Source organism: Gobio gobio (assembly GCF_949357685.1).
Source record: "Gobio gobio genome assembly, chromosome: 1".
In the NCBI taxonomy this organism is placed as follows: Eukaryota; Metazoa; Chordata; class Actinopteri; order Cypriniformes; family Gobionidae; genus Gobio; species Gobio gobio.
This window is the reverse complement of record NC_137097.1, coordinates 31840206-31856475: the sequence shown is the minus strand read 5'-3', so window position 1 is coordinate 31856475 and position 16270 is coordinate 31840206. Positions and strand designations below refer to the sequence as shown.

The window sequence follows — 16270 nt, the reverse complement described above, 5'->3', positions numbered from 1 at the left end:
TTCTATTTCTATTTTAATTTCTTGTAACTGTTATTTGCACTGTCCATGGAGCGGACCTGTTTACATTTCACTGCCAGTTGTATATTGTGTATATAACTGTGTATGTGACAAATAAAACTCTTGAATCTTGAATCTTGAGGTGGACATTGGGGCTTTGGGAGTGAAATGTGTTAAAAATGAAAAGGCAAAATTGAACGTTTTGGAATAACTGTAATGTTTTCTCTCAGGGACACATACATGCATTCAACACAAGAAAAAAAACAAAAAACAGAATTATTTACAATTTACAAAGAATCACTTCTCTGTGAAAATAGCATTATAAATATGATTTACATAAAATAAATATGCAGCTTAGCGATGTAGATTGAGTTTTCTGTTAAAAAATATGTTACAGAACAAAATAGCAATTAGTAATACCTTCACATCTGTTGTTTTCTTTTCTCTTGGTTGATTTATTTAGGATTTTGTTTCTCCATAAGACCGCTACATAAAAATTATATTAAAAAAGTTATTTTCTATTAAATATTTTAACAGTCTAGAATGTCTTCATTTGACAAAAGTACCCTCAAAGGAGTCAGCTGTTAATAAAACATATACATAGATACAGAGCACAATAGCCTCTCTCCCAATTGAGTGGGAATTTGCATTGATAAAAGTGTGATCAACCATCATCTTACTGTCATGTCAGTACAACGGTGGTTTATTACATGAAGGGGAATTGCACTCAAAACGGTCATTTTGCTTATTTTACCATTAAGACGCTAAGAAAAAGATGTCCCATGAGTAGAAGAAAATGAGTGAAATGAGCAAAATCCCCCTTTTAATACAATGTGAACGAGTTAAACTGAAGGTACACCAAAAAGGTATAGAGACCGACCTGAGTAGCAGGGTCACATTCGGGACATTGCATGCCTGAAATGTGACTATGACAAGGAGGATCTGTTTGCGGGAATTTGCATTTCATCCAGGATTTGTGAGGATGTATGCATTTTGTACCATAGAGGAATAGTTCTCCCAAAAATAAAAATTCTGACATCATTTACTCATCCACATGAATCATTTTTTTAACAACGTCCAAATTGTATTTATACTGCTCAAAAGTCTCCAAAAAGGCAACATAAAGCGGTCCCCATATCATGCTCCATATTGTCATGTCATTCACACTTGTGTTCAGGTAAAAGGTGCCAAAGACCATTATTTGCCATGTCATCTTGATCACAAATGAGATTTGATAGCTACAGCAAAAGGGGAATAAATGCCCAGTCACATCAAGGACTATAACTATAATGCAACTGGCTTTTAAAGGGAATGGGCCATTGTGTCAGCCATCTGAGCACACCGCAAGTGCACTTAGGGCATGTCCAAATCCACTTTTGCTAGTTTAACGACAGGAAAAATGGTCGGCACACCAGGCGCATGGTCCAAAAGGGTTGTACCCATTCTCTTAATGAGAAATGGGTGTATTTTGGGTGTAACGTGCAATAAACCAATGAGAGTCATCTCCCATTCCCTTTAAAAGCCAGTTTCTCTTGCACCATGGTGGATTCACCATTTACATGGAGGAATTTGTGAGTGGAAAGACTAAACGCTTCTCCCAAGAGAAATCCTTTTTTTTTTTTTTATATTTAAACATTTGTGTGCTGCTGCGCATCCCTGTGTGTAATAGGAAAAGTATGCACGTTATGCATAGGCACATATTACTAACAAACCCTTTAAATAACAAAAAAATACTGGGCTATTGACTTTAAAGCAGGTTTGTGTTGGTCAATGGCGCAGTCGTTTTCAGTTCCTTAAAATAGCAACACGCCAACAATGAACCTGAATGAACAGATGGGCGCCAGTCCATTTGCTATTTAAACAATATGGCGCTGGATGTGAAAATGATAACTGCGTCGAGCTAAAATTAACAAAAAACACTTGCGCAACGCATCGCACCGGGTGTATGATAGAGCTTGTATAGTTTCAATGGTTCCGGAAGTAATTTTTCTATTCATTTCTCCCATATGGATTTTAAAAAAAAATGTAAGCCATGAACCAATAGCTATGTGGTGAATCATAACATTACAAACTTTTTTTGAAGCAAAAATATTTGAAAATTGGACAAAATGACAAATGTACAAGACTGTATACTTAACGGCTTTAGTGAGGGAAATAACTATTTTACTATTTTACACTCTTGATATTTTAGAGCGTCACCCTTCATTGCTGTGCACTTTACTTTATCGTAGCGGATTTGTAGATTGTGCACACAAAAAAATTATGTCTCAGTATTTTCGTATTTTTGCCCATTTTCCATTAATTTCCTATGTCTGTAATTTTTGTCTGCGGACAACACAAGTGCGACCATTTAGCTTTTTTCGAATTAACTCCAATTTTTTTTTGTGGTCACATTGACTACCACAAAAGTTTCATACCATTATGATAAAGTAGCGATTTTGAAATTGTTGGTCTAAAATGGCTGAACACCACCAATGGGTTAAACATAATGAAGTTAAAGTTAAGTCTAAATGACGTTTTAATTAACCCCTCAAAACGGCCCTGCTCGTGAGGTAGTACTTTTTCAAAGTTCAGGAACTTTTGGGGGTGGGACTTGGGCGCTGGACATGCTGATTGGTTGAGCTCACGCAGCTTTTTATATCGACCAAAAAGTCTGTTGCGGTGGTGCAGTAAGAGCTTTTTGCTATTTGAATCAATGCAGTTTAAAAAACACGACAGATGGACCGACGACGAGGTTCAGGCTTTATTAAGTTTATATGCGGAATATCGAAATTCAGAGGTAACTGGAAAGATGCGTGCAGTCCTAAGTCACTAGACTAATCTTCCAGTGTTTCCAAGTCTGCGGTTTTCCTGCGGAAGTGGGTTACTTTAACACTGTTGCCGCGTGCTGTTTTTCATGTCCGCGGGTTGAAGCGACCCCAATAATGTGGTATTTAGCCCCGGGAATGTGAATTTTAGCATGGGATTTTACCCCCCCGAACACGATTTGTACCGATTGGGCTAGTTTTGAGTAGTAGAGGGGGGGGGGGGGGGGGTGCTTAATTTCAGGCTATTTTTATCAGTATAGTTATTGTTCTTGGTGTCATGGGCATTCACTGTTGAATGGCTTCAGAAGACTTGGAATATAGTGCATGACTACTATGATACTTTTATTGTGTTCTTATATCCTTTTTGGCTGTTGGCAGTATAAATGACCATACGCTTAAATGATGGAGAACAGAAGCTTGAACATTTTTTGAAAGTTCTCCAGTTCTGATCTACTGAAGAAAAAAGAATCCATGTTTGGAATGGCATGGGAGTTGGTTATTTATTTTGGGACTGACTATTCCTTTAAATACTATCATTATAACTAAGACATACCAGAAAATAACTTGGCCATAAGAATGATGTTGGGTTTAGAGTAGGTGATCCAGTGCTTTCCACACATGCGCATGTCAGTCAAAAGTTCCTGTTTATATGATTATTTATAGTCTTGAGTAGATCCGTATATATTTGACATGTACTTCACAAACTCTATAATCTGTGTTACAGATTATAAACTCTATAATAGATAATATCCATACACTCTCTCTCTCTCTCTCTCTGTATGGACATATAAAACTCTAATAAACTGTGGCTAAATATATTGGTAACAAGAAAATAAGATAAAAAAACCACAAAGCAAACAACAATGCTGAAGATCCGTAAAACTGGATTACATTCGTGAAACTTTTATAACCAAAAGATAAATTAAGAGCAGAGATGCAGGTGTACCTTGTCCCGGTTTGCATGGTTTTCATCAGTACTTTCACCGGTACTGTGTTGAGTTGGGAACGTGTGAACAGTCAGCAGCCCATGGTTTAACTGAGGTGGATCTGACAAGGGCTCCGTTCCAAATCTCTGTTTTGAGCATCTCCACCATCTCCAAGCTGCTCAGTGAGGATAATCTGCATGCTGGAGCAAAATGGATGCCATCTGGACTCTTAAATCGGTCATTAATGACGGGATCTGGAGATGGAAGCCCGTAGAGAGTTGGCACAGAGCCCCGACTAAAGGCAAGGCTCAGCCTGAGGTCAAAGCTGAGGTGGGTGAAGGGGTCGGAGGTATCAAACGGACTGATGGGAAGGAGTGAGCCCTTCCACAGCATTTAGCTGCCACTGCTGAGCATGCCCAGTAGCTTACTTGGGTCCATGCCCTGCTGGTGGGCCATCTTCTGCACGTCAAAGCCCATGTGCATGAGGAACTGGATAACGTTCATCTCCTGTCCCGTTGACTGATCTCGGATTGTTGGGCACGTCGGGTTGCAGTGAGGCCATGGGCAGCTGTCGATCAAGTGCACGGGACAGCCTTTGGGAGGGGATTTATTACTTCTGCCGTTTTCCTGTAGACTGCGATCCCAGCAGTGGAGCGCTCTGGGTAAAGACGTGCCTTTGACTTGAACGTCAGTCCAGTAACTACAACAAACACAAGAGGGCAGAGCTACTCAGTGAGTATCCTGTTCAACACTTATAACACTTCAAATAAGATTCAATGAATTCCCACCCTACTATTTACCTACAATCAGGGCTTGACATTAACTTTTTTGCTCACCAGCCACTGAGGCTAGGGGTTTTCCAAAGTTATTAGCCACTCAATTTTCACTGGCCAGAATTGTTGTTGTTGGGAAATTTGTTGTTTGATGTAAATTACCACTGTACACACCCAAATCAAGTCTACATGAAATGCATAACATGACAAGCCTATTTAGCTCTGATAAGGTTGTGTGTAAAGCTCCTTAATCTAAACAGAAAAACACTAATAGTTGCTTGTCTGAAAAAAATAAATAAAATCTAAATCAAATTTTTTCTCAAGCAATATTCTCATCAGTGTTCAATCACATTTAAATCCATATTTTCATGTGATTTGACAGTTTAATTGATTAAATATCAATATGTATGGAAGCTTGTTTCCACCACAGAATATAAAATGGGTAATTGTGACTTTTTATCTCACAATTCTGACAGGACAGCCTTTGGGAGGGGATTTATGTGAGATATAAAAAGTCGCAATTGCGAGTTATAAAGTCAGAATTGCTTGATATAAAGTTGCAATTACGAGAAAAAAAATGTCAGAATTGTAAGATGTATACTCACAATTATGAGGTAAAAAGTCGCAATTATCTTTAAAAAAGTTTTATGGCGGAAACAAGCTTAGATGCACTTGGTTATTCTGTGATCTTTGACTGTTTTTGTTCCATTTCAGCAACGAAAATGGTTCCAAACTATTTCTGTATGATGAATAAATCTCTGCGTACATCGCACGCACATCTTTGCAGTGTTGTTTGAGAGTGCAGATTTCAGTGAGTGAGAGAACAAAACTCTGGCATTTCAGCGATGACTGAATGCCTGAATGCCTGATAAGCTCAACAGAATCGTGTGTGATTGGTTATAATGCACAGCGGGATTATAACAGATGCCTTCTTAGAAGACTACAATAAAATTCAACCCGCCAAAGTGGCTAGTGGGAGTGACTGTTACACGCCACAGCTGAAATCCACCCACAAATGGCAGGTGTTAATGTCAAGCCCTGCCTACAATATCCTGCTTTAAAAAAAAAGACATATTAAAGGGCCCCTATTTTGCCCATTTATGAGTTAATAATTTTCATTAGTGGGATTGCTAGAATATGTTTACATGTTCAAAAAACAAATTTTTCTTATAATTTACATTTTTGCAGCACCCCTCTTCATCCTCTGTCTGTCCGTTTTAGTTTCTGTTTCAATAAAAACTGCCTTCAGAAAAGCCCAGTCTGTTGTGATTGGTCAGCCAGTCCCAGTCTGTTGTAGTTGACCTACTGCTTAGAGCGTGTAGTACAATCACAACAGACAAATAATCTTGTTTCCATTTGAATTAAGATAATTTTTTCTTAACCCATTGGCAGATAATTTAAGGAAAAAAACGAATATCTTGTCATTTTACTTGTAATTAATAATAATTTGTTAAATGCTTTTCTAGGCGATTAAAAGCGCTTTACATAGAAGGGGAGAATCTCCTCAACCACCACCAATGTGCAGCATCCACCTGGATGATGCGACGGCAGCCATATTGCGCCAGAACGCCCACCACACACCAGCTGATTGGTGGAGAGGAGACCGAGTGATGAAGCCAATCGTATGGGGATGATTAGGAGGCCATGATGGACAGGGGCCAATGGGCAAATTTGGGATTTTTAATGACCACAGAGAGTCAGGACCTCGGTTTAACGTCTTATCCGAAGGACGGTGCTTGTTTCAGTATAATGTCCCCGTCACTATACTGGGGTGTTAGGACCCACACAGACCACAGGGTGAGCACCCCCTGCTGGCCTCACTAACACCTCTACCAGCAGCTACCTGGTTTTCCCAGTTGGTCTCCCATCCAGGTACTAACAAGGCTCAGCCCTGCTTAGCTTCAGAGGGAAACCAGTCTTGGGCTACAGGGTGATATGGCTGCTTGTCTAGTAAATGCATCTTGAGTTATTAATTTTTTTAGATATTTAGACTGGAAACAAGACACAAATACCAAGTAAGAAAAGCATTTTTTGCAGTATAGAAAAACACAACAAAAGGTTGTGGTTGTACTGCTGAGGAATAGTGTTATAAATCATTTTTACCAGTTCCTCAGTTCGTCCACCTTAGGAAGGCCGAAAAAAGGGGTTTAGATCCAGAGTGGAAATAACAGCATCTCTTGGACATTATTTCGACAAACACAATACTAATGCAACTCAACCAGACTCCTTTCCTTTATTTTGCATATGGCTTGAGCAGGAATTATTTAAATGAGGAATATTGTGACATGTTTGTTCTCGGAAGAAAACTCAAGACTACAATGGAGGCGTTCAGAAACAGTGACACTGATATAGAGAATAACTGCCGCTGGAGGGACTTTGAGTATGAAAAAGGTCTGCAAAGCACAAACACCAACATTACACATTGGTTGTGAATAAATGTTTTTATCCTGATCACTGTAAAATGTCAAGTTTATTAACTGCACTTTATTTATTAGTTTATTTATAACTACATAACTTGAAAAGTGGTACAAATCTACTCCTGAACTGACAGCACACTTGATCTACAAGTAGAGATGCACAAAATTGAAGAGATCACTTACTTTCTTGTTATGAATTCATGTGAAAGGCAAGCTGGAGCAAACATGGCACTGCAGGTGAAAAGCAGATCATCAGAAACAGCGAATGAGGATTCATACAATGAGTCTAGTCTCTGAAGGGCCGGTAATACTTACGGGACGTCCTTCAGAGTGTTCCTCAGCTCCGTCCCCAGGTTCTGGATATAACGCCACTGGCCCTCTTGAACGGGCTGACCCGTCAGATGAATGTTGTCCACCGTTAGCTGGGCTTCATCAAACAGCCACTGCACTATAAACACAGGGCCTGTGATAAAGAAACATCACACCGGGTTAAAAAAAAGCAACCAAACTCAGTGTCTGTAAAGAACTAGAACTAGCCTGTACTCACGTTTAATTGTAGGATAAACTTTATATCCAAAGAAGCAGTTCCATTCTTTTCCTTCATAAGCCTGTCGGCATCGCTCGGGTACAACGCCGCCCCAGTATCTGTTGACAAGAGGTTCATGAAGTTCCCAAAAATCTGAACGGCTGTTTGAAAACATGTTGTTTGACTTTCTTCGCCATGAAAAGCGAGTGTCAGAAACTGAATATTGTGCAGCAATGCCCTTGTGTTATTTTTTTTAAAATTTCATTTAAGAGATTTATCCACTTTTACCGACACAATAGTGGCGCAAAGACACAACGTGCAAGTTTTGAAGGTGTGGAAAGAGTCCAGTCCTCTTTAAAAATCAAGTGGAAATACAGCAAATCGTATTTCTGCAAGAACAACGTGACCCGCCTCTGTGAAATTCTCAATGTACTTCTACTTGCAATACACCCTCCCCATTAAAATATATTCTCAAAATCAATATTCTCTGATGGTATTAACGCTAACCTTAAGGATGGTTACATGGTAGAGGTTTGTTCACATTCTTGAACATTAGCAAAATTTGTTATGTTTTCTGGGCACGTTTTCTGCGGTCCAAGTCTGAGCGCGATCGTTCCCGGCACACAAAACCTTCTTTTCTGTCTTTTAAAGAAAATGAAAAGCTTGTCTTCACTGGATGATGAAGTGTCCGTGTTTTCTAAGCTGTCGCCACAAATGTTTTGGAATGTTGGAGCTCTGAAACGTCACAAATTAGTTTCGACACGAACTATTCGTACACGAAATATTCGCTTTTCCGCTTCGATCTTTCACTACACGTCCGGTGAAAAAAGGACCTTTACTCTAGTAAATGTATTCATCGCACTGACCGATTTTTTCGTAGCATGTGGGACATATGTCGCACTGTACAGCCCTGATATGGTGCATGTACACAATACTATTGGTTTCAATTAACAAGAAAGGTATTATATTAAAGTGGGAAAAATCTAAATGAAGTGAGTTTTTGCTAAAAACAAACTAAATTATCAGCTAATTGGGTAACAAAAATAAGTAAGAAACAAGATTTCAAACAGAAGCGAGATATTTTCTTACCCCCTTGGCAGATCATTTTGTTTTAAACAAAAACAAAATATCTTATGTCATTTTACTTATCTAGTAAAACCATCTTGATTTAAAAATTGTTTGATATTTAGACTAGAAACAAGACAAAAATACTAAGAAAGAAAATATTTTTTTGCAGTGCATGTTCATTAACCCTGTCTTTTAATGACAAATGTAATATCCTTACTTGATTCCTCTCTTGATGACCTCTGTGGGCGCACAGTTGATGGTGTCCACGCAGTCAGTGCAGCGGTATTGTTTGTTGTCCAGGAACCAGCCAGAATCAGCCAGACCCCTGACCTGGACGTTTGTGTGGCCCAACTCCTCCAGGAGCTCAGATACTGAGTCCACGTTCAGCAACACCCCAGTGCCGCCCGCGCTGTGCACGAGACGCACACATTTAGTCAACATCAGTCACAGACGTCAGAGTCAGAAACATCAGGTCTGGAATATGGACTCACCTGCTTCCAGCCAACAGCAGTACCTTGGCATTGTCCAGACCCTTGGTCAGCAGGTCCTTTACCACTTCCTTTATGATCAGTGAACCCATGAAAGCATAGTCATCTGGACACAATAAACAACCAATTAATGAACGGCTAGTGCTTACTAGCTTATAACAGCTATAAAAAAAGATCAGGTAGATGTTGGCAAAAGGGCAGATTCAGACCTGGGTCGATCACGTCAAAAGCTTGTTCCACAAAACTTACGCTCTACTGAAGACGTTGAAAAATATGCATATTTTTTATCTTGTTTGGCCCAACCAGGCATTGTTGGACAGAGCTAATGCGAATAGCACTTGCCAACAAGGCACTATTTGCACTTGGTGTGAACAGACACTCCTGTTTTTAAATGTGCTTTATAAATAAAAATTAACTTGAATATGTTTTCTAACCTGACATTGTTCAAATGGAAGCAATGGACGAAATGAAATCTGACCTCTTGTACAAAGTAGTTCAAATAGTCAGTGTCACACATTTACATTTTATTAGTATCCTAAGTTCTTCCTAAACGCTCCATTTTCCAGGTTACAGTATTGTTTCAATGTGGTTTCACTGGCTTTTGGACCCTACTGTATAACATAGCACTGAATATATAATCTTTTAAACATAGTTTGAGTCTTACTTTGAGCGGTTTTTGGTGTGGCTCCACTCCATACATCACTTGAGCAATATGGGATGAACCTGAAAAGCGATAAACACAAAGACATCAGGTCCAAATCTGTGCCAACGTAACCGTTATGAAAACCACCCCATTTCATCTAAAGTGAAGAAAAAGAGTATTTGCACAAGTATTTACAGAGGGATACTCACACCATGTTGGCATTCCACCAGTGTGGGTTTTCCTCTGGAAGTGAAGACAGTATCCCTGTGCCTGAAGTTAAAATAAAGATATGTAGAACTGTGAAATAGTGCAAAATAACAAATGAGAATGGTCTTTGTATAATTGTTTAGAAATCTAGTTTAAGTTGCGTAGATTTTTTTTTAAAAAGTCCCTTTAAGGCAAGTCATTTCAGTCGGCGGCTATCCTTGCTATTGCATGCTATTTCATTCATGCATGTGCAGCTTCATCTCTTTGAATGGGGAAACATCAAATTCTCCTAAGATGTTCACCAAGCTTACAGTTAAATTTCATATTTGAAATCACCAATGAAATCTGCCAAGTGTCTCCGTTTCTCTAAATGCTCAAATCATGCAAATCAAAGGCAGCTGCAATGACACAAAAGCATTACCAGATACCGATTGGCTCTTTTATTTAGAAGGCGGGACTTATTGCACCATATTGCATGTTACACTTTATCCCAATCAAAGTAATATGAGTGCAGCATCTTTGTATATCTAAAGTCTTTGGTGTGAATAATGAAGCGATGAAACTTCTGTTGTTATTTCTAACCTGTCTTGGTTTGTGGCCATTTGGCGGAGCTCATGAGCCTCCTCATGGTCTCGTATCTGCTGTCGCAGTTCTCTTTGTTGAAGCAGTACCAGCCACCTGCACAGAGACACGCGTCACACATGTTCATTATCACATGAAATAACAGTCCGAAGTCTACAGAAGATATTCTGATGACCTAAAGCATCACACTTACCCTCCAGAAATATTAACCACCTCCTGCTTCCTTTGGACTCCTTCAGGTAGTATCTACAATAAAGCAGACTGCCATTAAACCTATACTTACACACTATGTATGCAAAGCACTGTCGTCAGTTATTACATGTATCAATTTGGTAACACTTTAGTTCAGGGTCCAATTCTCGCTATGAACTACTTGCTTATTAGCATGCATAATACTATATTGGCTGTTTATTTACTTATAAAGCACATATCAAGGCTTATTCTGCATGGCCATATTCTACATCCCTTAATCTGTAAGGTGTTAATCTAAATTTAACAATTACCTTACTAACTATTAATAAGCAGTAATTAGGAGTCTGAGGCAAAATTAAGTTAATAGTTAATAGTGAGAATTGGTCCCTAAACTGAAGTGTGACCATCAATTCAAGGGAAAATAATGTAGTTCTGAATTATACAGTGTCTTAATATACAAGCCGTCAACAATATATATGATTTATAATCCTTAAAAAAGACAATGAGTGGATAATGCACACAACGTGTGATTAATTGAATGTGTACTTGTACTGTAGTTCAACACTACTCAATAAAAAAACACTCAAATTCAAACAAAGTATACTAAAAAATTATTTTAAATAAGAAACACGATTTAAAACAGAAACAAGATTATTTTTCTTTCCCCATTATCTGATTATTTTGCTTGTTTTAAGCAAAAACTCCCTTCGTTTTGATTTTATTTTCTAGAAAACAAAAAAAAATCTCTTATGTCATTTTACTTGTCTAGTAAATGCGTATTGAGTTCAGAATTTTTTGATATTTAGACTAGAAACAAGACAAAAATACTAAAGAGCATTTTTGGCAGTGTACAATAAAGCTAAATTTTAATTTAAATTGCAATAAATGTGCAATTAAGTGTCTGAAAATATTACATTACACTTAATTTTATTTTAAAGTATATTATTTCAATAATAAGCAACTTATTTTTTTTCACAATGGATGATCTTCCAAGAGGTTTTCATGGCTATCTGCGATGTTCACCATATCCACAAGAGGGCGTTCAGATATTGTATAAAAAGTCCAACTCAAACTTCAGTCTCTTTTTGCTTGTGTGAGAAAAGTTACAGTTGTGGCTCCGCTTGTTGCTTTGAGGGGCATCAGTCTGCCATAATTAAAGACAGCTTTAATTTGCATCCAATTTATGCCACCAGTGACCACATTTTTGGCATATGGTCTACATTTCTCACTATTACCCACCTCACCACTACTTACACGCTAACGATTTATGTTTCATTACATTACAGCTTATAAAGCTTAGGCTGCAAGTCTGCTAGCTCTCATAAACTTAATGCGAACATTCAGTAAAAGGTTTCTATAAATGCTGGAAAATTAGGATAAGCCTGATTCCTAAAAGCTTTTCTGTAGCATCTAGGAGTGATTTTGAGTTTCACAACCTGTAGAACCATCCATGTAAAACAGCCTATCACACGACACACAGGAGAACTTCTTTACAAGAGAATGCAGGCCGATGCCAAAAAACATCGCAGCTTTGGTGCATCATAGAGCACCAGCATGGAGTTTACGCCAACGCTGATTCCCTGATGGCAAAGCAATCGAATATAAAAGACGTGCTCTCATAGTAATTATATGAGCCCTAAACTAGGAACATTTAATAGGACTTTGCAAGAAGTCAAAAACAGATGATCAGTTACTGCTAGGGTTGCAAAGAGGCTGAACATTTTCAAAAAGTTTTTAAAAAAATTCCTGGAAAGTTTCCAAAAATTCCTGGAAAGTTTACAAAAAGTCTGTAAAGTTAACACAAATTCTGACAAAGTTTACAAAATGTCTGTAAAGTTAACAAATTCTAGAAAGTTTCTGAAAACTTTGCCACCCTAGTTACTTCCTATTGTTACTCAATATATTCAGCTATTCAGATCTTATGCAGAGACTCTTTGTTTGTACCATAAACACGGTTAACTACAAATATGAAGGCAAATATGAAGATCCATTTCCTTTGAATATATTATTTAACTCCAAAACACTGATGTGCATGAAAAATGTTCAAACTGCTTCATATAGAGTATTTGAATGTAACGATCATTTCTGATTCGTATAGCAGCAGATTTGCATGAATATAAGGCATAAAGTTTTATATAAGGATGATGCTGAAAAAAAGAGAGAGAGTTTGTTCACTGTAGCCTATAGCAGGAGCCAAAAAGATTATGCATAATTAAGATTTTCTTCATAAGATGTACAGCATAAATAAACAGGTTTACAGTATCCTATTGATTATGTATATATATCACTATTGTTATTATAGATTTTGCACTGTCAACATCAGCCTACATACGATATTGTCGCAAGGAAAGAGTACTTACACACAGATGGATCACATTTTCTACTTCCGTACATCTATCCCAACTTTTATATTTTACAACAGTCTAAATGTTTAACTTCAGTGCTTGAGATTTAACTTCAAGACAGTCCAGGCTCAGGTAGGTCCTGTAATGATGTGTCTGGTGTCTACACTGTAAAAAAAAAAACTATATGAATGATCAATAAGTTATGACTACATATGTTATACAAGATTCAATTCACTGATTCATTAAGTCTCTTGAATGTAATTTAAGTTGATATGACTTAAACATCCAAGCTGATTGTACTTATTTGAAGGCAGCTACTTTTGTACGGGTTTAAACCCAAGTAATATACTACCCCAATAATCACAAAACATTATTAGCTTTTATTGGACCTCCAAACTATATAATTGGGCAATTTAGCCAATTAGCTCGCATTGGTTTGACCTCAGTGTCTTGAATTGAGTTTCAGTCACCAGGTATACCAGAGCAAGGATGCGATAACTCAGGCATTTTATGTGCTTGTCATGTCTACCTCAGTTACACATCCTCTCACTAGCAGATATCGTACAGCACTGCCACTGTAAACACTGCAAACTCGACCTATGAATCTCATATTTCCCTCCTACTGTACTCAAGCCCCGCCCACCTGTCACTGTATTGCTATTTATTCCAGGTGATTCTCTCGCTATACTCTTCTCAACCTGATCCTGACACTCACTTGCTCTGTCAACACCTTACATGTGTATTATTGAACTAGTATTAATATTAACGCTTTAAAACCGGATTTATCCAACATGAAACTGTAAGGTCACCATCTTTCTCCAGCAATTCATTAATATATCAGTAACACTTTACAATAAGGTTCATTATTTAACATTAGTTAACTACATTAGTTAACATGAACTGAACTTATAAACCATTTATTTATCCATTAAAATGAACAACCTAATTTTATTTGAAGCCATAAACCAATGTAGCGGCAAAGCTAAACTAAAATCAGGAAACGATGACAAATTATTGTAACATGGTAGGGATAGAAAGAAAAAAAAATTGTCCCAATAGGGTGTTATTGTAGCGATGCCATAGAAGAATGATAGGCTAATTTGGTTCCCCAAAGAACATTTTAGTCTTGTCAACACCTTGCATTTGTATTATTGGATTAGTATCAATATTAAAGCTTTAAAACCTGATTTATCCATGAAACTGTCAGGTCACTTTTTTCCAGATAAATGGATTTGTGTCTGTACTGGAGATGGAGAACACGCTCTCATACCAAATTATTGTCTCAAACCACTAAAATTAACAACTTTATTTTATTTGTGCCCATAAACCAAGTCAAAGCTAAACTAAAATCAGGAAATGACAGAAATGATTGTAACATGGTAGGGATAGAAAAAAAACTGTCCCAAAATGGTGTTTTTGTAGCAATGCCATAGAAGAATTTGGTTCCCCGAAGAACATTTTAGTCTTGATAACACCTTACATTTTTTATTATTGGATTAGTATCAATATTAATGCTTTGAAACCTGAGTTAACCAACATGAAACTGTCAGGTCACTGTCTTTTATCCAGATAAATGGATTTGTGTCAAAACCCATTAGGAGACCTGGAGAACACACTCACATACCAAATTATTAATATCTCGTATATACACCATTAAAATTAACAACTTAATTTTGTTTGGAGGCATAAACCAATGTAGTGCAGGAAGCAATGACATAGAAGAATTTGGTTCCCCAAATAACATTTTAGCAAACATGTTAACATTTTTCCCCTATTCAATGGGAAGGTTCCATGGATGTTCTTCCTGGAACCACAAATGCCAATAAAGATAAAATCTTTCCAAACAATGTATAAATTCAGTTATGGCTCAGTTTTACTGTAGGCTAACGACAATAACGGTCGAGACTAGTGTGAGTCGGCACGCTCCTGTTGATGCCCAAATACAAGCAGCCCACTGGGTAACCTAAAGTTTGTGGTTGTAACCGGCGTGTTGCCTTACCCTGCTGGGGTCCCGTCGTTACAGGTGACTGATGTATTCTCCAGGAAATGCAACTTCATGTCGTAGTCGAGCTTCTGTGCCGAGCACGGGTAGAGAGACTGCGCGAGGTTCTTCACCTGAGTCATGAAGTTGTCCATGTTTTCTTCCACGGCTGTGAAATCCAGCGAGAAGCTCTCGGTGGTCTCGGCGCGGGAATGCACGGAGGGCAGCGCGCGCCTTGGCTGCGAGTTGCGTCCTCCGCGTAATCTCCGCGCACCGAGCGCGCCGGACTGAATCAATCCCAGCATCACAGCCCAATGAATGACACTCATCACCCGTGTGCTCCTCTGCGGCCGCCTGCACTTCATCACGCTTTCCTCGAAATCCTGAGGTGATGCTGAAAACCTGCACAATTAAGCAGCTACACAAACATTCAAAAGCACACGGTTACACAAAGCCAGAGTGTGTTGAACAGGTGAGCTTTCTCAGTGCAAAAAACTTGGAAGTCCTTTAAGTTTATATTCTCCTCCACTGAGACGGAAACTCCCCTACGGACTGTGGTGTGCTTTTCGGTTCAATACCTGTGTGTTTAACCGCTCTGGGTTTTAACCCTGCTCTCTTTCCCACGAACCAATCGCCGTGGAGGGCAGTGCAACGGGGCGTGATCCAGTCACTCATTTCTGTCCTTTTCATTTATTGCAACAAAAAAAAAAAAGCCCATGGTCCTTTTGATCTGCGATATTTTTCTTGATGTGGTAGTTTTTATTGGCATTGAAATGCCTGTTTCCTAATCCACGCAATTTATAGAGTGAGAATAAAACTTTTCTGACACTTGTGCATTTGAAGAGAAATGTATAACCTAAATGAGAATAGCGTGAGAAGTGGCGGTGGAACTTGCACGAAATATAGGCTACTTTATTATAATAAATAGTGTTAGAATTTTGTATAGTTTATAATTTAAAATGTATTTATTTATTGGTGAACAAATGTTATATTTAAAGTCCCTTAAAATATGCACTTTGTATTGTTTCAACCCAAGTTTGTCAACTATGGACTTCTTTTATTTTATTTTACTTATTTGTCCATATTTGACTCAAACAAATAAACTATATGGACAAATCCAACCGTGAATACATTTTAAACCCAACCATATCTGACTCAAACAAATAAAATATGGACAAATCCAACCATTTGGTTACATTTTTTTTAATACATTTTAAACCCAACGTTGGTTTTGTCCATATCTGAATCGATCATTTTGTATGGTTTATCTTTTATATTTTATAATTTATTATTTGGTGACTAAATGTAGGGGACTTTA

At 38.0% G+C, this 16270-nt stretch overlaps 1 protein-coding gene across 1 annotated transcript; it reads right to left on the bottom strand.

Annotated features, from left to right (window-relative positions):
- Positions 1-1627: 1627 nt before the first annotated feature.
- Positions 1628-15549, bottom strand: notum1a (notum, palmitoleoyl-protein carboxylesterase a). The gene is made up of 11 exons (XM_079820558.1): positions 14971-15549; positions 10628-10680; positions 10435-10530; positions 9855-9915; positions 9667-9725; positions 9006-9108; positions 8732-8923; positions 7468-7565; positions 7236-7383; positions 7104-7151; positions 1628-4430 (listed from the first exon to the last, which is right to left on the bottom strand). Exons 1-11 carry the CDS (start codon positions 15315-15317, stop codon positions 4124-4126), a joined length of 1512 nt encoding a protein of 503 aa, XP_079676684.1. The 5' UTR covers positions 15318-15549; the 3' UTR covers positions 1628-4123.
- Positions 15550-16270: the final 721 nt, after the last annotated feature.

What these genes read in the sequence shown, in the direction of transcription:
- notum1a (XM_079820558.1), bottom strand. Translation starts at nt 15,317, where the DNA reads ATGAAGTGCAGGCGGCCGCAGAGGAGCACACGGGTGATGAGTGTCATT. An exon ending in AGTTTATCCTACAATTAAAC is followed by an intron (nt 7,384 to 7,467) that starts GTGAGTACAGGC and finishes TCTTTATCACAG; the next exon opens with GCCCTGTGTTTATAGTGCAG. An exon ending in AACACTCTGAAGGACGTCCC is followed by an intron (nt 7,152 to 7,235) that starts GTAAGTATTACC and finishes TTTCACCTGCAG; the next exon opens with TGCCATGTTTGCTCCAGCTT.